General features: G+C 42.3%; 1 protein-coding gene across 9 annotated transcripts in view; it reads left to right on the top strand.

Annotated features, from left to right (window-relative positions):
- The window catches only part of nrxn2b (neurexin 2b), a 661557-nt gene that overhangs the window by 455089 nt on the left and 181790 nt on the right, over nucleotides 1–24678 (top strand). Inside the window, exon 1 of one of the 9 annotated variants that reach the window (XM_030429951.1) lies at nucleotides 3004–3453. The exons of the other annotated variants lie outside the window; for them this stretch is intronic. Within the exon in view, the coding sequence (XP_030285811.1) occupies nucleotides 3123–3453 (331 nt within the window). The 5' untranslated portion in view covers nucleotides 3004–3122. Of the gene's footprint in view, nucleotides 1–3003; nucleotides 3454–24678 lie in introns of those variants that run through there. 9 annotated transcript variants of the gene reach the window in all.

The raw sequence follows: 24678 nt of genomic DNA, 5'->3' as shown, positions 1-24678 counted from the left end.
TTAGCTGAGGCTTTCCTAGGACTTGGAAGAAGAATTTGTTAGAGAGGTGTTGATTAAATTCCATGGGGTAGTAATAGGCCACCATGCCTTCGTGCTGCTGTTGTATTGGGTTGCATTATATTATACAGAGCATTTGTTACTTTGTCTATCTTTTTTTCCATGTCATGTAATTAACACGTTTAAAGACAAATTAAAGAATTATCTCTGGAGTTGCAGTACATTTTCTACAGCTAGATTTCAGTACTCTCTCAGTGCCCCATGGACTCATGTGTTTTGTCCGGCTTTAGCTAACCAACAAAGAAGGCTTTTCTAAATATCTTATTGCCCTTTCCCAAAGCAAAAGAAGGAAACTGAAAGTTTGAGAATGAGTCAAAGCTCTTGGTTTTAGACAGAATCTGTAAATCTTCCTTCTAAGTTCAGCAGTTCAATCTTACTGCAAGATCAGGACAAGTGTCCCGGTCACCCCGGGTGTCACATCTCCCTCACCCTGACAGCAGCAAGCACAGCATCTCTTGTCTCCCCTGGGATGTTCGCACCTGGCAGAGGTGTATGTGTATGTGTGTGTGAGAATAAATGAGTAATAGTCCAGAATGCATTCTCTCCATCAGTGCAGAGTACATGCACTGGCTTTTCCCGTTTTGGCCATTTTTCTTGCTTCTTGTCTCTCGCAGTGAGCTCCTGTCCCAGCTGAGATCTCTATCAGCCATGATTTATCTGATACACAATCTTCCTCCATTTCTCTCTTTCTAGCTCTTTCCCTCTGTCCTCTCTCTCTCTCTCTCTCTCTCTCTCTCTCTCTCTCTCTCTCTTCAATGCTTCCTCTCAACTTGCACTTCGATGTCTGTATTACTTTCTACACTGCTGGCATCCTTCTTTCCTTTGTTGCTCCCACTCCTCTCACGGTCATTCTTGCTAGGTGTCATCGCTTGTCACTCTTTCTTGTAACGACTTGACCACACTGAAAACGCGCCCTCTTTTCGACAGAAACTAGCTGAGAATGAGTATGTGCTATGAAAGGTGAAAATAAACAACATGCAGAAAGGGGACAATGAGGCCCAAGCCTGAAGGTGTGCCGATGGGACAAAAGGCAGAGAGGATTAAAAGATGAGAAGAATTAAGTGTGGATGCATGAGAGAACACACTGGATATGCGTCCGTACAGATGATAGAGGGGAAATGATTCTCATTAAATTTGTCAGTAAGTAAATAATGCAATTGATGTCAGGTGCTCACTGTCCCCCTCATGAATATGTACATCACTGGGTCTCCATCATCTGCATATATTGTTTGTAGTCATACCAAAATTGGGTGTGACATGGGGATACGCACGCTCTCCTTCACACAAGTGCTTGTTGGCGCTCATGTGGTAATTGTTTGTGTGTGTGTGTGTGTGTGTGTGTGTGTTTGTGTGCAAAAAAAACAAAAAAACAGCATGTATCTGTGCCTTCCATCGTTCCTGCATGCGCGCTCTCCTCCTTCGATTCTCTTCACTCATTCCCCTCCCACTCCTTCTCTGTCTGTCCCCCCTCTCTCTCTCTCTCTCTGTCTGTCTCTCTCTCTCTCCCTCGCTCTCTTTCTCTCTCGCTGCTCCAACCAGACACACAAACACTCTCTCTCTCTGTGTCGCCGCTCTGCCCTATGTATCATAGTCACTGTCAGTGCATTCAAAGGATCCGAGTGTGTCCACCTTTCCCTTTCGGCTCTATTTCCGCTACTGACTCTTGGTTTTTGCCCTGCCCAGCACAGAGCTGTGCGTGCGTGCTGTTGGGGCGGTTGGTTGACTTGATCGGAGGAAAAGGAAAAGGGAGAACTGTGCGGGCAGGAAGGATGCGCTCGTTGCTGCAGCTTCTGATTCAATTAGCATGAATTTCACAGCAGAGGCAGCAGCGGCAGTAGCGGCAGCAGCATCGTCAGACTCTCTGAGCAAGCCAGAAGCAGCACCTCGTGTCGTAGCCCCAACAAGAGGACCAGTGACTGCTTCTCATCTGCCTCCCACCTTGGAAAGCTGTGTTTGAAGGGGCAGAGAAAACGGAATCATATTCGCAAAGGGCGAAGAGCAATCACAAGTAGGACGGAGCTTGCTTAAGTCTAAGGATTGAAGGATTGTTGAACTGGACAACAACCACTCTGATGCTGGTTCAGAGCTTTGGTTATGGTTTAATCCTGTTAAGGTATCTTCTTGGTGCTGCTCTTCATTCCATGAGCCATATTGATTTATTTTGTCAGAAAAGAGGAGAGGGAATTCAGCACCGCCGCACTTGGAAATAGCCGACCGTTTTGTCCTCCTTCTCTCCAATCCTTTTTTCTTGCCGGTCCTGTATTATATTTATTCATCCCTTGTTTTCCCACTCTCGGCTGCAGACTAAAAGGGTTTGGTTCTTCTTCAGGGACTCGAAGCCCTGAAACAAGATTTGGCTGCCCCTTCATCGGCTTTTCTTTCTCTGCCTCTCCCTTTTGCACCCTGGTTTTACTCCTCTGTATTTTTCTATCCTACTGTTCTCCCTTTAAAGTTATCTCAAAAAAAGCTCAGAAGGGATGTCGGGGGTCTTTTTCTTTGCAATGGAGGCTTGGATTACGGGTGGAGAAACCCTCTGAAGTTCTCCCCAAGGCGTAGGAAAACCCTATCAAACAATTAACTCAAAGAGCTGTACACACGATATTTTTCAAGGAGCTAAGATGGAGTCATGTGTGTGCGAAATCGGTGCTGCCAAGCTGTGATTATTTCTTTCAGGGTGCCAAGGAAGTCATCTGATAAACAAAAGAGGTTAAGTTTTATAAAAGGTTGAATTGATTTAGGGGAGGAGTGGGAGTGGTTTTGGTTCTCAAGGATCCAGTCAGAAGCTTTTGGATATCGAAACTAGACTGTTGGAGGATTTTTGGGGTTCTTTCTTTTCAGGAAGGATTTTGTAAGTTTTAATTTTTGGGATTTTCTTTTTCTCCGTTCGTTTTTTTTTTTTTTTTTTTTTTTTCTTCCCAATCATTTTTTGGATTTTCAAACAAGGATCTTTTTTTTTTTTTTTTTTTTTTTTATTGGCTTATTTTTTTAATTTGTATTTTCTTTTACATTATTTTTTCCTCCCCGGGCTGGAAAGCAGGGGATCATGGGCACTGGATTCATTTGAGATGCTCACTTCCTGTTTGTGTCGTATGAGGGGGAGGGGCCTTCTCTTTGTCTCAGGCCCTGCCCCAATGGAGCAGGTGGAAGTGGAGGTGGATGGAGGGTTGCTTCTGGTACCTAAGCCAGCCACTGCGTCACCTGTGGTGTGGGCCAGTCCGGCCTTTCTGTTTAGGCTGGTGCTCTCTCTGGCGCTGCTGGTGTTCCCCTGCCCTGCTGTGGCTGCCAGAGTTTCCTCCTCCCTTAGTACCACACACCACGTCCACCATTTCCACAACAAGCATGGTACTGTGCCCATTGCCATCAACCGGATGCCCTTTCTTACACGTGGGGGCCATGGTAAGATCACCTCTCTCCATTGCTCTTTTTTTCCAGACTGTTCTGGAACTGGCTAATAATTGACCAGTGATTTTGTTGAACAACATGCTAAAGTACATGTGTGAGTGTGACTTAGAGGAATGACATGGACTTAAGGGGTCAATGGGGGTCGATTTTCTTCAAGGGGTTGATTTATGGTGGCAATGAGCTCAAAGTTGAGTACATAAGCCCAAGCGATTGATTCATCCATCTATTGATCTCTGTCATGTCTGGAAAGACTGAGAGTAGCCAGGCCTGGGTCACCAACCTCACTGCCTCAGCCCCCCGTAGGCCAGTGTCTTGATTCATGTCGCCGAACTGGCAGACGATGTTTCCAGAAACTGTTCCCTTCTGGGCTTTTTGCAGCACATCCTCAGCCAGCTGGGTCCTGCCAATTGCCTTTTAAGCTCAGCAACTATCTTTGGTCTACTGAGGTATTGAACTGTGGCCAATTTAAATGCATGTAATCACCACCCACAGTAATTGTAGACGCACGATGGGAACCACGAAAAGAGCACGGTCTTAAGCGGTCGTTGAGATGCTAAATCTCACATGTTGTGTGTCATGGTACATTGTGTGCTCAGGAAAATCCATTGATAATTGCCTGAACACTTCTTGTTTTGTCCTACTTTCTACAGTATATGTCTTTGGCTCAGTGCTCTGCGGTGCATCAGTTACTGTGCTGTTCTTAGCCTAAGCTGTCAGGGAAAAGGCAGAGTTTCACACTGATGATTCCTTTGAAGTTCCCCTTCCCGAGATTTTTCCACTGCAAATTTTCTACTCCCTTTATATTTATTGCCCTTGCCTATTTCAACACTCTGTACATACATTACTTTGACAGGAGATGTTAATAGCATTTATTGATTCCCCAGCATGCTTATGTGGATGTCGTTCCATTTGCATCACACTGTTTTTCCAACAAGCCCTACTTCTGTCCATATGTCTCTCCATATCAGTCTGCCTCCTTCCCTTCCCTCTTCTTTTTGCCTCAGCACAGCTGTAATTTTTATCAATCAATCGGAGTGTCAGATGGTCAGAAGGGCCTCACATAGCCCTCTGTGGTCGATTGGCAATGGTGAGCCCTCTATAGACATTGTCAGCTCACAATCTCTATCCTGGTGCTCAGTACTGCATTGAATTTATGGCTATCCATTTTCTCCCAGCGCACAGCTACATGCGCACACGTCCTCACAGTCAAAGTGTGACTGAGCACACAAATGAGGGGTAACCTTTGTCATAGAGGAGATATGAATGAATGATCTCAGTGTCTTGTCAATGACAAATGATGGGCTAACCTATGTATGGTAGTCATTAGGGTGTAAAGGTTCATCAAATTCTTAAATGTATTTGTCATACTTTAGTTCTTGTTTTTCTTTGGCTCTTTTATTCACCTTAAATAGTTAAAACTAAGGTATTTGCATTGCTATTATGATGGCCTTGATTAATTACAACACCAGAATGACAAAAAATCTAATCAGAAAAACATAGTTTCTTATTGCATTAGTTTCTTATTACATTACAACAACACCAAGTAGCAATGGAAATGGAAATTAACTTTTAGCCCCAACAATGCATCAGTTTGAACTAGGGATGTCCAGATCAGGTTTTTTTTTACCTCGATACTGATCCGAGCCCTTTAATATTATGTATCTGCCGATACCGAGTCCTGTCCGATACATAGCCTTAACCAAAATTTTCCTAGATAATACAGCTGCATTAAGAAAAAAAACCTGCATCCAAGCTATCCCTTTATATTTTCTTTTTTTATTTTGTTGAAACAGTGTATATACATATGGCTCTTTCTTATTCTGCATATGGTATTGCAACATTGGCCTACCACTTTCCTTGAGTTAGCAGGTGAGTGTGTGATGCTGCTCTGTGACAGCAGACTTTGTGTACAGCCCGCATAGCCTACGCTTGGTACCTCCACATCATCCATTGCTTTTTTTCATATTCTTATCACCGTTGGACTGCTTTCGCTTTCTCATTTAAAATATTACCACACTGCGAAAATTTTATCCACAGGTTTGCCAGAATAACATTACGCATGTGTCTGCGTTCTGCCACAAATTGTGCTCTGACATAAAAAAAAAAAAATTGGGTTTGGGTCCAGTTTCAAAATCACTGGTCCCGATCAGTGACATAATGGCCATGTCTGGCCCGATCCTGCAGATTGGCTCGGGACATCCCTAGTTTAAACCGATGCCATGCACCGATACCACTTTGCATTGCATCAGGCCTTATGTGGCATGAAACTGAAGACTGCGATCAGAGGGCAGCTTGTCGGTTCTTGTTGTCATTTCGGACAGGCGGACAGCAGTCTAAATCCAGACCCAGACACCGTCCTATAGGGACCTGGACCTACAGTCAGTAAATTATTGAAGTATTTTACATTTTTTACACTTCAGTGGGTCAGGAAATCACCAATTGCATGCAGGTTAAGCCATCCCATGTGATGCTACTCAGCCAATCAAATCTGTGCATTCCAGTTGATAAACATTGTGACTCTAAATACAGACAGATGAAAGAGGTGGAAAGCGAGTGACAGATGGAAAGACAAGTGAGCATATAGGGAGAGAAGACAGAGAGACCTGTGAGCTGGACCCAGAGAAAAATAATTCCACATGGCCTCTCCAAGAGCTAATGAATGTTCCCCCAGAGTCGCTTGGATTTTTGGTAGATAGAAAAAGCCATTTACTGATGGAGGGGTTGTCCAAGAGTGCAGTAGCTGAAACCTAAGATGCACAACTTTTAAAAAGCTATTTCATATGTTGTTACTATTTTATTTTTTAAATACAGCCCTTATTTTCCTTAAAGAGAGAAGAAAATAATACATATCTACAGTATTATCAGTATAATTAAATGTTAAGTGGCGATAAATATTGTCGAATGTTTTTGAAATGTTCTTTCTTCATTTGATTTGTCAGTCAGTTCTTGATTACATGCAGACGTTGATACAACTACTAGGCTACTTCAGTATATATCACACTGATTCAAATGTGGAGACTGTGTTCATAGTTTAGTGGAGAATAGTTAAATTGAAATATTAAGTTGACTGTGTTAACTGTGTAATACGTTTCATTGCTATTTTATCAAGTTTCATTTTGCCAAATGTGAAGACAGTGCCAATGTGGAGGCTTTTTGTTGACACAGGAAATGATGATTATTTTATATTTATTTAATTTATCATCATTTGTTGTAACAACCAGGGAAGGAAATAAACCCTGTCTTCTAGTTCAGTGCATCTGTAACATAGTTATTTTTTTGGTAGAAATATTGGTATTGGCAAGTACAAAAATGGAATACTCGTACTCGTACTCGTACTCGTACTCGGTTTGAAGAAATGGTATCGGGGCAACCCTAGTTTAAACATATAACTGCCATCAACCATAACAAAATACAAAAATGAGACACAAATGAATAATTCAATATATATATAAATTCCACTGCCATCCTATATGATTTAGAAAATACTTAGCCATACAACTATAGCATCAGAATATGAATCCCAAACTATGCCATATGCCATATGTAATGGCAAAAATGTCCCACTGCACATATATATAAAGAATTGGTCTGCTCCTAAATCTAAATTGTGTCTCAGAAACTGTCACACAGCATGTTTGCCTGTTCCTCATTTGTGTTCCTGCAACTTAATGTGCTTGTTGATCAGTGTTAGAGCAAACATCATTCTCATGTCTGATTTCAGCAATTAACACATAATTGTTTTGATTTGGATGTGAACTCTTAGAAGCACATGCTAGGTCATAGGAGAGAGACACTAACAGCATTAGGGCAGTTTTTTTCTTCTAAAATGGCAGCTCAAACTAGTGTCCTCTTCTTATTGCTGTTTATTTTTTATTTTCCTGCCTTCTCTTCCATCTAGCTTGGATAATTGGATTGCACCTCTCACATCTCGAGTTGCTAAGCTATTTAAATTGACGTAATTAACATAAAAATGTTCTCTGGCTCCCTCTGGATTTATGGCTGTCAGAAGATATTGGTCTGCAAGGGAAATTTTCTGTTTGCCCTGTGAAGAGGAGAGGCTACATTTCCATAGTAAACTCAGAGCTCAAGCTCAGGCCGGGATGTCACCGTGCACTGTGCAGGCCTGCCTGTCAGTTCTCTGTGTTTGTTCTCATTTGCTGCATGTTTGACAGTCATGCATAAAGCACATCTTCAGTGGAAAAAGCAGCTAAGCTAAAGCAAGCCTGAGAAGTTATCTGAGTGGTTGGTTGGCTTCATTTGTTGTTCTTTTTCTTCCCCTGGCAGTATGCTGTAGCAGTTACTAATGTACGCCTACACAGCGAGCACTGCTGTTTCTCATTCGGTTAGCGTTGTTTTTAGTAGCACACTTCCAGCATTTTCATTATCAGCTGCAAGACAGCACACACACACACATTAGAAGGCTGCTCTTGTGTGGGGAGTCAATTTCAATCGCCATCATAAATACTTTCATTGCAGCCTGGCATATCAAGTCCTTGTCTGAAATACCAGCTCTCCATGTATTGTCAACCAAGTGGCACAGCTTATTACCAGCACTAATACCCCACTCAGTGATAAGAGCCCACTTGCTTGAGAGCCTGTAGACTTTTTCTAAACCGGGTGTCACTGTCACAACACGCCTCCATAGAAACCCATATACACACACTACTTGCACCTCGGTCAGACATCACGTCAGCTAGGAAAGCCTCCAAAAGCCCTCCAACTGCCTGCGTACCGTATGGCAAGCAAGTATTACTGTTTGCTAGGAAGGAAGGCACCTATCATCCATTAAGCTTTTGCTGTGGCCCTGAACCTACCCCTGGCTCTTGGCGTATCAGGTCTTTGAGATTCAAGGCTCAGGCCTTATCTGCTGCTCTCTTCTCACAATGTCATTATTATGCTATATCTGTCCGGATGAGCTCCTGCAGGGCCATGCTGCACTCACTTGCTGGCGCACACCCACCCATCTATAAATACACACATGCATAGCAGTAGATAGAATGATTGTAGCCTGTAACGATGCAGAAGACATGTGGCGAGGAGTACATTTTACATGGACCGAAAGGAAAATATTTTGCACCTACATGTTGAATATATGTCACATAAGAAAATTAAACAGGACTTTTCTAGCTTGTGCACAGGTGGAACCATATTGGATGAGCTGTTGTTAGGAGGCTCGTGCTTAGTGATTTGAATACACATCTCCTTAAATGTCTTTAAAGTGATTGGTAACCAATATCAGTATTCCGACAGAATGAAGGGGCCACAGCCTGTGAGCCGCCATTTGCCACTGATTAAAGATCTCCATTGTCACCTTTGTCTGCTGTGATGGATGACAAGGGGTCTGATTTACACGGCCTCTTCTGTCTGTCCGAGAAAGCAACCAATTGCAGCCGGCTATATGTAAAGCAGTTCATTACTGTCCATTCAGATGTTGCAGAGTCTCACCCACACTGCTCCGATTACAACTAATTGGAGGGTCTTGACCACTGAACTGTGGCATTTCACTGCGCTGTCTCAGCTAGTCTCACACTGGGTGCTCGCTAAGATCCATGAAGAATGTGATGGTTCTTGTTACGAGGTATAACTCTCGTACCATACCTTGACAAGTCTTGTCGAGTCTAAGTCCTGAATGCTTCTATGAGTCTGTACCCAATTATGGCTTATAGACGTGTTGCATTTGAAGTACTTGCTATGTTCCTTATTAGATTGTATCAGTGCGTGCCGGAGTACGCAAGCACTGCATTTCAAAGGGGATTGGCCTCCACCATTCCAAGTAATAAGCTCTGCCCAGGGCTTGTTTTTATGTGTGATCACCACTCTTTCGCACCAGTGGCATGACTTTGGTTTCGTTGGTGTGTCTGACCTTGTTCCATGCTCATCTATCAACACATCTGTGCTTGCAAACACACACACACCTGTGCACACTTTTCATAACTGTGGACTGCAGACTGAGAAAGAAAATGTTTGCCATGCAAGGTAATCCATACCTGAACACCCCACTGCATAAGGCTAAAGGGATTAAAAAGCTAATTTTGATTCCGGCGGTCTTTGATGTTTTAGATGGAGAGCTTCCAAGAGATTTTATTGCCGGGTGGATCACTTTGTCCTTGGCAATGGACAGGTTATATCCACTTTGGGGTTTCAGGAGTGGGCCGGATGTATCCATATGTGTGTGCATTTGCACGTGCTATCTAATACTCACAGGTTTGCATGCATCTTATAGAGAGGCTCCCAAGGTTGAAATATCTCCCTCAATGGCCATGGGCTACTTTTCAAGAATCATCATAATTACCCACCTAGGAAGCCGAGGAAGAAGCAACACTATAGGAACGAAGGCAGGAAAAAGATGGTTGACCTTGATCCTCTCACACCATCAAATCATTTATGATTCCAACAAGACTTTAACTACAACTGCGCACACATTACCTCAGCCTTCTCTCAGCTTTTCTGTTTGGTTTGTGTGAGTAGTCTCTGAGCATCACACAACTGTTGTTGTTATTTTTTTTTTTCTTTTATGTTCAAAGTTGCACGCTGACCATCAAAGGGAAACACATCCATTGTTATATCTCAAGCGTTGTTTACAACAAGGCTGCTGTCGTGAACAGTAGACACTAATATTACTTTGTTGAGGTAAGGCAGGCAAGATTTGTGTTGTCTGTCATATTCAGAATGCGTATTGCATCAACAAAGTCAAAAACAGAAAATGGTGGAAAAAAACAAACAAAAAAAGATGCAACTCGAAATAAAGATAAAATGTGCATAAAAGTAGAATGTGATGTGCAGTGAATGGATAGAAAAAAGTATGATCATTTACAGCTGTTGGACAATAATAAACAATGGCAAACATGTTTGTTCACATAAATTACACTGTGAAATAACCTGCAGTCACAGGGTCTGTACTTGTGTATCTTGTGCTGTTGATGTTAATTGCATGGTTGCACCAGCCCCTCCTTTTTCACTGGCCTTTGGTAATCATGGCAACCCACCTCACATCGCCCTTAGAGTAATTGGAGCGATATTGTATATTCACACATTTTTGACCTCCCTTTATAAATTAAATTCCCCATTGCCATGTTTGGCATGGATTTCTTTACCTTTTTAACTTGAGCATATGATAACCGTACCAATTATTTCCAATGTCAGTGTTGTTTTTGAAGCACCCTGTTTTCTTTCCATTGCCTTCTTTGTTCTGCTACGTTCATTTTCCCTTCTACCTCTCCAGTAATATTTTAAAATACATATATCCTCCAGACTTTGTCATCCTTATTTTTCTTTTTACGCTTTTTCTTTTTGCATTTACTCTTCTTTTGGAGCCATGATTTCTGTGTGCCCTGGTCCACGTCCTATGGGAGAACAGTTGCTGTTTGTAGTCCTCTGTGCACTGATGTTTGCTCGGCTTCACAGTGCATGCATACAGATGAGATCAGCTGCTGCCTACACCAATCCATCCGCCCTGTTTTATACAAGTAGGGCCCCTACCCCTCTGATTCCAAAGGTCCAAGCACCGGCTTTGCTGAACACCACCCAGTGTCTTCTCAAGTCCTGTCCTTTTCTTTCACCAATGGCCTACATCACTGCTTATTGTGCTAATAGCAAGCTGCTGTGTTTGATAATCACCACTCTATCTCTGGGCTGCAGGAGGAGGTCAGGTGCGATGTGTCTGTGTGTGTGTGTGTGTGTGTGTGTTCATCTATGTGTGTGTATAGGGATGTTTAGGGGCAGAGCTGTTGAGCGCTCTCCTTTGAAAGTCAAGTCACAACCCTTCTCTTTCAGAGAACACCATTAGTATTCATTATTCTCCCGCCACACCAAGTCCAAGGCGCACAACCACATGCATGGACACGCGCATCCTGATGAGAAACAGAAAGAACGCTTCAGGTGTTCTGGCCAGTTAAGATAAGCTTGCTGGTTTGACATTTTCTGTCCTGGCCCCACATCCCCACCCTCCCAACCCCATTTTTTTTTTACACCTGAGTGTATGTGCTTCTCTGAAAGCACATATGTATAAGCTAAATGTGCCGGGCTACACTCTTCCCCAAAAGCTGCCAGGACTGGAGTGAGTGTGTCATCAACTTCAGTTACTCCAGAGATTTTTGAGTGTTGAGCCCACCATTGCAGGAGTTAGTTTAACAGCTTTTTTCAATAAGTTCATGGTCTCTTGTTTGGTACTTGGTTTCAGGTCGGTGCATTTTTGACATTTTATAAAGTGTAATTCAAGAGTGGGTGTATCAAGCAGCCCCCTGCAGCAGTGTGAATCCACATTCCAATTGTCTGATGTCACAAACACACTCCAGCAGTACCTTCAAAGTTTGCGCTGCCTATTTAGTGTATAGGTATGTGTGTCCTGCCTGAGTATTTGTACTCTTCTGGAACCTCTAGGCCAGAGCTGAAGTGGCCTGTGGGCATGTCTTGGTTGGGATTTATAGTTTCATGCTGCAGATTTGCAGCCTCCGTTACTGACTGATGTGGAATCAACACACCATCATGCTATTTGGCGGTCCATCAGAGGCTGTGAAAGCATGCACAACTGGATGTCTCAATGTCATTTCATAAAATATTGGTAGATTTTTGGATTAACTAAAATTAAGTGTATTCATATGCAAAAATGTTACACCATAAAAAAACATTTATAATATTTTGCTTACTCCTAAAATATAAAATATACTGTGTTTCTTTTTATTTAACCATAAATAAAATATTTACTGGAAGTGTGTATCTGAAAATCAGTAAGTCACAATATCTCTAATTCTGCATTTGTTTTTTTTTTGTATTTGAATAGCTATTCTCATTTGCTTCAGGGTACCTTCAATTGCACATGCTTCTTCCACTGTAAAATGTAGCACAGTAAAAAAAATCCATGATAGGATAAGATAAAGCTCAGAATGGATTGACATACACCAGTAACCAATCATCTCTACAGTCTTCCTGCATTCAGCTAGCAAGCTAGTGAGCACATCTTCCCTGCCTGCTAGTGAAATCAATTTGCCCTCTCTTGCTCTTGCGTGTTTGGACAGAAAATAAGGTGTCATACAGGACCACGGGACCAGGCGAACGCATTCCCCCCAACACAGCCATTCATAGCTTTTCTATTAAAACAAATGACCAAGTGAGGAGAGGAAAGATAGTACTTTGCCCGGTCGAGGTGCTGAGAATCTTCTCCGCCTCAGGTTTGATTAATGCCCCTCCCTTGCAAGGGGAGCCTTGCACCAATCCATATGTCACAAACTAACTGATATGGATGGGAATGGCATTTAAGCTTGTATTATTTGCCAGTTGCTTATTTGTCTCAGGTCTATTCATTGTTGATGCTGTCAATCACCATTGCCACACAGAACATAACATCTGACCATTGCCAAGCACAGAGCATGGTTGAAGGTGTGCTATTGACACCATGGATTTGCTGTCATAGATACTTGTATTGTCCATTATTATTCTTTTAATATCCCTTTTTTGGCCTTACAAACGAAATTTCAGCCCACATGAATAGCAGCAGGTGCAATTAAATTACATTTTTAATTTCACACTGTTTCCTCCTTATTTGTTGTCTGAAAATCTGTCAAAAGTTGGCATTTAGGGAGTAGACATGGTTACTCTGTGGTGTGTGGCAGGGATATTCTCTCATTCCCACCCACTTTCCTTGCTGCGGCACATGAAAGCACCGTAGGCACATCAGTGGGAGTGCTTCACGGCGTGGGCAATGCCTTGGCTTTGTAGAAGGCAGAGACATGGGGGCCAGATCTTCAGAGGGTGTGGTGATGTAAGCCTGCTTTAATTATTTAGCCATCAGATATTAAAGCGGTGCAACTTGGGTGCTCGCGCCAAGGATTTGAGTCTCCACTGGGAGTGCTCACCATTAATAAACAAAGTGGCTTGTATTATGCATGACTGATGCTTTGACAAACCGCCACCTCTGTCACTCTACCCAACCCAAAGTTTCGTGCGGGCAGAGGAAAACGCTTTCATCAGCTTTGCAACTATGTGAATGCAAACCCGACTCTCCATCCCACAGCTGACATTCCCAAACTACAACCTTACTTTTCAAGGGCCTTTGATTTTGCTTAACTTTCAATATTTACAAAACACCATACTGGCAATTTTGTGACATGTACAATGATATGCCCATAACCCATCAATTGCATGTATGAGATATACAATGCATTGCTATGGAAAGATTATGATATGGAGACAGAAACATTGTCATCAGTGCACATAATTAGTTATTATACATGATCTTTTTGTTCATAACTATTCATGTTGACCATGTGGATTTGAATACTGGGTATAATCTGTTGCATCTTTGAGTGCTTTCGCACAGAAAAAATGTCACATAGAAAATATCTGCAATAAACCTGACATACCGAAATGAAGGAGAAGAATTAGAAAACAACATTCTATGCTGTAGATTTCAGCATCTTGCAAGGATTATAAAATGAGTCTAGGTGCTGCAGACAAGCATCATGGATTCTGTTCACGGCACTGTAATTCACCTGAATATTGATGCATGTAATTCCAATAGTATTCCATGGTGGATTTACAAAAATCTGTTAAAGTAAAAATCTTAAAAAAAGGCTTCCTCTATCTGATTGAATCCATTAACAGTGTTCTTTGTCCTTTTTCTCCCCACCTATGGTGAACACTGCATGCACCATTAAACATTTATCTATACAGCTAGCTTTCCCCAAGCTGGTCGCCCCTGCTCAGCTCCATCCTGCATGACATGTACTAGATATATACAACTTTCTATGGTTGTATTGCCTTTAGATATTGAAATGTAATTTCCTTGACTAAAAAGAACACTCACAGCAAACAGGATGTCAACAGGGGTTTTCTTTTCACCTTCTGTTTCTTCCATATGGGTGACATAGGAAGAAATCCCATGGGACAAGGCAGTGTAGTTTATTTTATGTATTTATTTTTACTGCAGTCCTTTGAGACCACTGATTTATTGGCTTAATTATTCCTCATAGCTACACTGCGCTGTTGTGGAGGTTCAAGTGTATGAGGTAAAATGTGACGCATTGCTAGCAGAGACATCCATTTTCACTGTTTGAAATAATATGTCAGGACGTGAAAATGAAGGTTTACTAAAGGAGCTTAACAGACAGCAACCTCCCGCTGCCTCAGTGCATACACCGTATCTTATAAATACACATGTACACACATGCACACACCCACACATGTTCTCCCGACAGAAAGTAACTTTGCAGAGTTCAAGCAAACTTCAAAGATCTCAGAGTCTTCAGCCGACACATCTGTGTCAGGGCTCTGATGACTGACAGGTGCAGCATCCATCACCATCATTCCCCCCTGCCACTACCTCTAATGTGCCCACAAGTCATCCCTGCATGCAGCTTCCATATTGGAGAAAGAAGGAGGGTGAGATGAGATATCTGGTGGAAATGAGGAAAAATGGTGGAAAGAGTGGAGATTAATAGAGTAGGGAAAAGAAGGAGAGCTTGCACAGCAGGAGAGAGAGAGAGAGAGAGAGAGAGAGAGAGAGAGAGAAACAGCAAGAACTACAGAGAGCAGCAGAGTTGTGGTGGGGTGTGTATTTGAAGCCCTAACTCATCTTCTAGCACACAGTGCCTTGACACACTTAAATCTCCTCCCTGGGGCCTTTGGGGGGCTGTAGAGATGAACCAAGGCACTACTGGAGCAGAACCAAAGATAGGCGAACCCCCGCTACTTTTGACTCTGCTCCACTCCACTCCGCACCAATACCATCTTATCCCAGCCCATCAGTCATTTCACTGCGGAAATAGGTTATTCAGATCTGTGCCCAGGTGACGGTCCCATTTGGGGCTAACCAAAGCGACGCTCAGCTTCACAGTTCTGGGCCAAAGAGCCCTAAACCTCTGCCATTCAGACCAGTTGCTCTTCTGTCCATGCCACAATTGAAATGTGCATTGACATTTTCTCATTTTCATCACTTGCCATTCTATTACACACATGTTAATGAAAAGATCCAACCTAAAATGGAGCTCCTTAGATGATACAAATGCATTAACAGTGTAGCCATTTGGCATGGTAGTTATAGTTTGAGATGAATCCATCTGTATGTTGCATTAGTGCCAGCATAGTGCTAACTTTTTATAGTAATATCATTAGGAGATCCTATGGAGCTTATGACACTTATTGTGCATTTGCAGCTATCTGATTGGGGGATTTGACATTCAGATTGGGTGTGGACCAGGTGCAGCCTGTTCCCTCAAGGGATGGAGGGACAGTGTAGGTCAGTATGTACTCACCTAGAGTCAAGTGAAAGCAATAACTCGAAGTGGCTGTAAACTAGATTGATTGTGGAGGTGAACAGTGCAGGCAGAGCATTCCTAATGGTAGAAGTGTACTGAAGTCCCATTCAACGTCTTCCTGTACTTACAGAGAGAGTAGAGTCTATAATCTGTCTGCAATGATAACTGTAATGTGGGGGCCTTTATCTGCCAAGGGGGTAAACCAAGAGGCTTATCTCATGGCCTGTATGTAAGGCAAATCACTCAGTCGCCCATCCTCTACAAGCATCACCCTATTCAGCTCTTCTGCTCCTTCCACATGCCAGCTAATGTTTCTTCATTGGGGAGATTATTGACCGCCAATGGCAGAGCATGTGGGCGGGCTAAGAGGCTCAGTCTGGCAGACAATTTAGAAATGGATTGTTTCCCCAGAATCTCCCAATTTAAACTGCACAGTTAAGTGTAGAATGTCTTCCTGGAAGATTTAACAAGGAGAAACATGACATTTCATCTGTTTATTTGTTTATGCTGGAGGACTAAATAGCCCTTAGCCACATGGATTGAAGCTGGCGTTGAACACTTCCTCTAAATACAGCAAATACACACTATATTTGACTCTCCAAAGTAATTTAGCATCCTTGAAATCTTTTCAATTAGATTTGTGTATCCTGTGTCCTGAAACCTTGGAGCTCTCCTCAGTTTGTGCAGAGCTATCTAACTGCATATTCATCAGTCAGGATAATGGCTGTCCAAAACACAAGCAGTTCTGCCATTTTCAGCTCGGATAGAAGGCTCGATTTACCCACAAACTGGGTTACATTACAACTAACTGTCATCATGAAACTAAATCCTACAGGGACAAAGTGTAATTGCACTGCTAGTGGGTCTTGCATTGGTTAGGTTATATTTTTAGTAACGCTGGCTCCAGTAATGATCAGATTACAGGCCTGCTTACTCTAAAGTTAACAAAACCATCACCCTGGCATCATGTCAAATACACAGATTGCAGCAAGATTAATTTGGGGAAGCAGCAAAAGCAATTTGGCATTTGAGGAATTACACCAATGAGACGCACAGTGGCCAGACATATCTAGCTTAAGGTAGATTGATGGTTGGCATGAAGCTAATTAAGGCTACACCCTGGCACTGCCAAACAAACAGCCTCCACCTGGACACCTTTTCTCAGAAGCTGCTGGACGTGCTTGACCTTCCGCTGTCCACTTGTCTCCACGTCTGCTTCTGTCTGCATTTGAAACATTTCCTGCACAGGAGCCTTGATCTGTTTAGCAATGATTTAGTTGTGTGCCTTAACTCCTTTTTTCCTGCTATTCAGCTAAGCATTGCCCTGGTTTTTGGTTCACATTCCTTGCTTTGTTTTCCTTTTTCCATAATTGAGGGGCAGATAAAGGGAATGTGTATGCAGTGAGTGGCTGGAGTGATATATAGTCATCTTATGTGCTCAGCACCATGCGGAGGTGGAGTTCCCTGTGCTGCACTTGACTTGAATAATCTCCCCTGTTGAGTGAGTGAACTCCCTGTCTGTCAATCATCCATCTTGCTTTGTCAGTTCCTGACATTCAAAGCTTCCATTTTCTTTTCTGGACCTGGTCTGTAGTCTCTCATACAGTGCAGAGAAACATAAAGCTCTCCAGATATTTATTATATTCTGCTCACAGGTAGGGAAGCTATTGTCCATGAATTGTTTTTTGGAGATCAAATGGTCAGCACTATTGAAGAGTAGTAAATGTATTAAAAGAATAATGTTTGCATCTAGCAGAGAGAGGGGTAGACATGGATGCATTGTTGTACAATATTCAACAGAAGCATTTAAAACTTTTTGTTGAACTGAACATTTCATGTCTGTTATATCAAGGTTGTTGGTTCTGCCTCCTAACAGCTCACTGTGTTATTTTTGGAGATAACTCCACATATTTTGGAAGAGGTGGGATCCATTACTATTTTTAGAAATTGTGAATGATTCAGATGAGCTTAAAGTATACAGATGAATCACAAGTTATGGTGTGGAGAGCCTGTATATGTACTGTAGTCAGTCAATCTAATATGACTCATTCCATTTACGCGGTGACTATTGCTCCAACACACATAAAAACACGTACTTATCATGTGCACTCTCAAAAATAGCATCATAAATGCAGTTTAATATTAGTGGTTTCCTGTCAAACATTGTGTTTATCACATTTAAAATAACATAATATTGAATGAATGTCCTTGCCTCACTAATCCACCACCAATCAATTTAATTTCATGGTATAAATCTTTATTAGCAAGAGTTTGTTCGGTGGGGTTACAATTACAACACCACCAATGCATGTTGGGTAGTAAAATGAAACCCAATATGCTGTTTGTATGTCCGGGCTGCTTCGTGGCCCACGTGCAGCTCCATTCGTTCCAGCAGTAATCATGGAGGATGATGTTGGTTAGTACATGTCATAATCAGAAGCATTGGCCATGTCAATTTGTGCTGATGGCAAATGTAGCAATATGTGTTATGGGCACAATGTTACTGTGTGTGTCACACAAGGCCAGATAGATGGAAGGACAGGAGCAGGGAGAAGGGGAGAGGATTGATGAATGCAGGCACAGTGGGCGAGCAGGTGAGAGATGGAGAGCGTTATTTTTCTCCCTCTCTCTTTTCTCTCAGTGCCGGGAGGTGACCTCTAGCTCAGCGATATGAAGAGAATGTCACGCTACATTACCCTTCCCTTCGCCCCAGACGCAGATGAAGTTTTATTTTTTGTGCCATGCTGTAGAGCGACAACAATTCTTTTCCTCCTTGATTAATGTCTGATATGTGGGCAGAAAGTACACAAGAAGGCTATAAAGAAAGGATCCTTTTATATATTCTTTCTCTCTGATCTTCCACATGTATTACTCAGAGTGTTGACTGGCTCAGTGGACGGCCAGAGTGTCCAGGGCTTCCTCCCTCAGGATGTCACCTATGATCCTTTCTCATTGGTTAGCTGAACTCCATTCTTAAGGGCCTGTGATTTAAAACTCAAACATTTCAAACCCTTTATGTGAAAATTGGATCCCAGTGGAAACTCTCTATGGCAAGTCCAAAAAACAGGAGTAAGGTCAAGAGCCAGCAGCCACATCATGAATACCTAATATGAGCATTTATCCAATAGGCACACATGTGATTCTTTTTTTCCAACTGCCTCCATACTGTTGCCATGTTGAAATGAGAAGCAGTGACAGCAAATGTGACCGTGGAGCCAAATGCAAAATATGTCAAGATGGCACCAGAATACATATGGATCTGTATGGATAAGGGAATTCTCTATAGTCGGCTGGTGACATGTCTTTATGGTTGATTACCCTGCTAACATGTGACTGTTTTCCAGATGGGCGGGGCAGTTTGCATCCACTATTGCCCCTCTGTGTGGTTAATTATCAAGTTAAGACAACTGCACACAAAGCTCATCCAGAGCTATCTCTCTGTAATTGCCTGTCAGACCTGACAATCAGATAACAATACTGGCTTTGTTTCATACAACACCTTCAATTCTTTAGCTTCCACACCATTCTCTCACTCTGCTTTGCCACCAGAGGCTTTTTTTGGCCCATATGGCTGATAACCTTCTCCTGTAAATCACGGGTTCAAGCTGCAGCACAAGCAGGCAACAAGGCACTGGATAGTGTTTAAGGTAGCAAATGTCCGATTTGACACAAAATCCCTTTTGAAGGGAACTGTCAGAATCGTATCAAATCTGACATGTGAAAGGAAAGGTGACACGAGGCTGGATAGTGGTTGGTGTCTCGACTTACAGCACGTTGGCCAGACAGGGACCTGGTATTTTGCATTTGAGCAGTGTCTTTGTCTGCACCTGTGGAATAAATGTGTTTTGTATTTAAAAGAAAACTGCATAGGAGATTAAATGTATTGGCATTGTGGAAGATGCTAGAAGTAAAAACACACAAGCAGTTGTGGTGCGTGGGTTGTCTATGTTGCTGTGCATGTTAGTGCAATTTGTGAAATTGAATCTGTTGCCAAGCTCATAAAAGAGTCATGCAACATACATTACATTGTTTGCATTTAGAAATGCTCAGCTGTCATCTCAGTACCTTTTGATGAGTGGAAACTGACAGAAAGTTCCTCACATTGCACAGAGTAGGAGGTATGAGTGCAGTTATGTATAATGCACGTGTACTGTATGTGTGTGCATTGGCTGTTTGTGGTTTTGTGTGTGCGTGTGTGCGTGCGTGCGTGCGCATGCACGTGTTTGTTCGTGCATGTGGGTGTGTGGGTGGGTGGCGGAGCTGGCATTCAGGCATCTGGAAAGGTGACTTTCACTCCAAACAAACAGTTGAAGCTGAGATTTGATTGGCAGGAGAATATCCACTACACTCTGTCTGCGTTTCATCGCTATTTGATTACGAATTAAGCTCTGCACGCTTGAAGTGAACTGATACCTTGTTACAGGTGTGGCGAGAGATAACTGATAATCTTTTCCTCATATTTGCGTGGGACTCAAGGACGTCTTACACAGTGAAGCAGCAATAAGACAAGGGATTACTGTAAGAGGACCACAAGGCATGTAGGGTTTCTCTTTTTGTATGATCTCAAACAAGTGTAGAAAACTCAATTGAACCTAACCTAGTACTGCATTTAAATATTGTTTATTCAGGGATTGCTGTTTACCATGCAGGGTTAGTTTAATTAAAGACGCTATTAAGTTGTATCATGGAAAGGTATTTGGAGCTTGACCCTAACAAGCTTAACAAGTTTATCCATTCTATTAAGTAATTCAAATTATCTTCACCTTTACCGGCTGCAACATTAGTGATGCATACAGATAAATGCATCCCTCATTATAGTCTGGTAATATTATATGAATTATTCTGAAATGGGCCGTTCTGCATAATGAGTACTTATCGTGTGTTTTGACGGTATAGCCTGTGTACTTTTGCTTAAGTGAGATTTTGAATGCAGGACATTAACTTGTAATATTTACACTGTTGTATTGCTGCTTTTATTGCTGTATGGCTACTGAATTATGCATTGTGTTGTGCTAAATAGGTCACTGGCAGTGGTGTGGTGAGGACAGATCAGCATTAAATCTGCTGTCTGTGGTCGGTTTTTCGGGGAAGCCCAAACCTCCATAATTTGAGTTCTTTTTGTGGGTGTGCACTGATAGAATATTTGGCACCTGCAGGCAATTAAAGCAATTCAAGTCAAATTATCTGATGAAAACAGTATTTTCCAAAAAGTTCATGAGATATATCTAGATTCAGTGAGCAGGCATCCGGACACTGCCCCGTATCAGGAAGTGGTTGGAGACATTTACAGTGGTATATCTAGCTGAGGGGTGCTGGCATGGATTGCTCCCGTTACATGACACAGGGAGCTTTTCATCCCACTGCCAGCCCACGGGCGGTTGCCAGTGTGACAGTATCTGAGGCCAGTGGCATCAAGGTTGAACACCTCTGTCAGAGCTTCCCAGAAAATAGCCACTGCCTGAGAAAAATAGCAGAGAGTAAGAGATAAAGGGCAGAACACTCGTGCCCTACCCCACCCAAGTCATGGCTCTTAATCAATTAGTGAGACCAAGCAAAATCTGCAGAGGCTTTTGTGTTGCATTAAGCAATCAATGGTAAAGAAAGGAAGGGGTGTGGGAATTATGAGGAAAGAATAGAAAAGTTTTAGATACTGTATCTCACTTTTCACAGCTCTTTGGTTGTTTCTGGCAAACACCTGAAAAAAACAGGGCAGGGATTTTCATTCACTTTCTACAGTATGCAAGCAGGAGCACGAGAATGCCTCTTAGAATGCATAATTACTGCACCACCACCCCCCTGCTGATGATCTGCATCATAAGGGTTATCTCAGAAGCCCCAATTAAAAACTTCCCATGATTCAGTAACATTGTTGTGTTCAGAAAACACCATAAAGCTGCTTACTCTCACTTTCCTCACCCTAGTGATCTCTTCTCTTCTGTCTTTGACAAGACGATGACAAAGAATTGTACTTTCTGCACTCCACTGAATTCCCTGTCAAACCAGTCTATCTCTGGGATACAATCCTGAAAAATGACCAACACCAGAATGGCTACAGTTTAGGAGATACAGTAGCTTTGTTTTTCGCATATCACATGTGTAGTTTCTCTATAATCGGCCATGATTGTGTTTTTATAATAATAATAAGAAGAATCAGTGGTTCAGTTAAAATGATTAAGTTACCATCTTTGTCTCAGTGCAGCATTTTGATTTGTGATAAACAGGTGGGTCCATTTTTTTTTCTTTTTTTTAGCTAAAGTTGACTGTACACCACCTGGAGTCTCACTGCAGCCCTCACTCCTCATAAAGGGTTCTTCTCCAACATACCGTGATCTCTTGATGCTTTCAGGTTGACTGCCATAATTATTGATCCCCTCGCTCCTGTTCCATGTCCTCCCCTTTTAGCCAGTTCTACAGTATTTCCCTATCACTGATGCGGAGCTAGGGGGCTTTCAGGGCTGCGACTGGAGCAGCTGTCGCCGGCACAGCGGACACTCTTAATTGGCTCCCCTGGGGCAGTCCCCTTGGTGGAGCAGAGCAGGGCAGTAACTGTGGAGGCATGTTGAAGTGAGCCATAGCCCATGCAGGCCTACTTTAAAAGCCACTGAACAAGCCTCTGGGATCCATTACGATTCTTTACAATTCACTTAACAATTAGAGAAAACAACTATCAATTTTAAAGGATCAACAATGTCTTTGTTTATAGATAATGCGATATCGTTCACAGATTTTATAGATGCATTTGTGATAGTTAAAGATGACTTAACTGTTGTATTACATTCTGATTGGGACTATCAGACTCTAGAATGCTGTCAACCAAAGGCAGCAATTTGCTAGTAGTGTTTCTTTTGCCAATGGAACATAATAATGACACAATACTAATGATGCACTAGTCTGTTTTGATCATTTTTGAAACAGACAATCAAAACGTGTTTCAAAGATGCGTATTCCTCCACATAATTATTGTTCTGTTTGGAGTGGTGAAGTGTGGTTGCCATGCTTATTTTCCAGCAATTCCTAATGTGTCTTCTATTTCAGAAATTGCATCTTTGGCATACACAAGCCACCTTCCATTCTATCATCATATTGCCAGGCCACTCTAATAGGAACCTCCCAGCTCCCAACTTTGCCGAAGTCATTGTATAGAAATCGCTATATTTCAGTACCCCTCTCTGCACACCTTCAATCAGTGTCTGCATTTCCCTTTGTATAGATCTTCTGTTTCATGTGATTTTTTACTTTATTATACATCTATCTATCAATCATTCTTCTTTTCTTCAATCTTTCTGGCTTTTTGCAGCTCAGTTCCAGGGCGGAAGGATGAATCGGTAAATCCGACATCCGCCTCCCCTCTCTCCCACTCAGCTCTTCCATCCGGGCTTGCACCCCTTCATGCCACATGCCCCTCCTATGCAAAGATTCTCCTTCTCTACACCTCCTCTTCCTCGCCCTCATTTCCCTTTATCCCTCTGGTTTCCATTCTACCGCCATCTCTTACTGTATTGTCCTCCTTTTGCTCACTCTTTTCCTGTTTCTCTTTCTGTCTGCTGCAGCAACACAGAGGCTTTATCTTTATTTTCCATTCCCCTCATTATAGCTAATGCAATTCCAGCACTTTTGTTTTTTTCCCCTCTGCCTCTCACCCTTTTTTAGTCCAGCCCAGACTGATTAGGTCACATTGTTATGGAACTCCAAACAAGTAAAGATGATTCTACTGCTATTAATTGAGATGCGAGTTGACAGTCGGATAGATAGATGAAGGGAGGCGAGATGAACGAATCGTGGTGGTTTGAAAGGGATAACTTGAGAATCAGAGAGCAGTGCCAGTCTTGCTAATGGCTATGTCGCTGTGTGTCTCAGTTTCCCTTTTGGCAGGCACAATGTTCATGTTTTTTTTTTTTTCCAAAGTTTATACAGCAAGTACGGCTGTGGGCGTGTGGTCTGGTTTCTCTGCACTTGCAGCGCTTGGAAACGCGCATTTCCATGTTGTCCTCACATGCTCGTTTAATCTGATTTGACAGTTGATTTTACGTCTAAAAGAAAGCATCAGGCTAACACACACAAGAGCTGATATCAGTCACAAGATTGTCACTTAAAGAGCAATAGGACATAAGAGTCATTCTAACACTATAACAAAGCGTGGGTGTATTAGCTAATGATGAACATCCATTCATTGGTCTATTAAATGGTACCCAATTAGCATTGAGTAGCGCGGAAGAAGCAACTTTACTGTGTGATATTTTCATAGCCTCTGGTTCCCTGGCATTTTCAACTGATTTGTTAATTAAAGTTCGGTGGGGGGTAGGGGGGGTGATTGACCTTTTAGCTCAATTTGTTTCCTAGCTGCCGTTGCATCGAGGGTGTATTTCCCTCTTTTCCTGGTGAGTAACCGAGCGAGGAGAGAGGGCTGCACCCTAGGGTATCCTGCAGTCTGAATTATACAGTCACTGGGCCTGGCTGTTTGTACATGAACCATACAGACACACACGTATTCATAGCACAGCAACAGAATTATGCATCCGTGTCTGTTCTTGTTAGCAAACAGTGCACACACAGCAGGTGTGCACCTGCTTTAACGCATCTGCATTTAAAGGCACAACACATAGCTGTTGTGGCAGCAACACAAACAGAATAATGTGCACATGCAGTGTGTTGGTTTTAATACACGACAGTCGAGAGTATATTGTGCCAACACTGACAAACATGATATTCAAAACTGCATGCATGCTTTACTGGAAAATATAACTGCTACTCATGTTTTGAGTAATTTAAAACAATCCATAATCACTCCAGGCCTTTTTCATTCTGTTTCTAAGTTCTGTGAATGTACAGGTCTTTTGACATAAGACAACATTTTGGCCACATGTAATTATTTACTGTACTGTAATTATTTTTTCCCCAGCAGTCACAGAGCAAGGAGTGTGGAATCCACCATTAAGCTTGAATTCTATTTCAATATTTCTGATAACAA

The sequence above is a fragment of the Sparus aurata genome, chromosome 10 (assembly GCF_900880675.1).
Source record: "Sparus aurata chromosome 10, fSpaAur1.1, whole genome shotgun sequence".
Taxonomy (NCBI): Eukaryota; Metazoa; Chordata; class Actinopteri; order Spariformes; family Sparidae; genus Sparus; species Sparus aurata.
The sequence above is the reverse complement of the archived record's forward strand: the minus strand, read 5'-3'. Positions and strand labels throughout refer to the sequence as shown.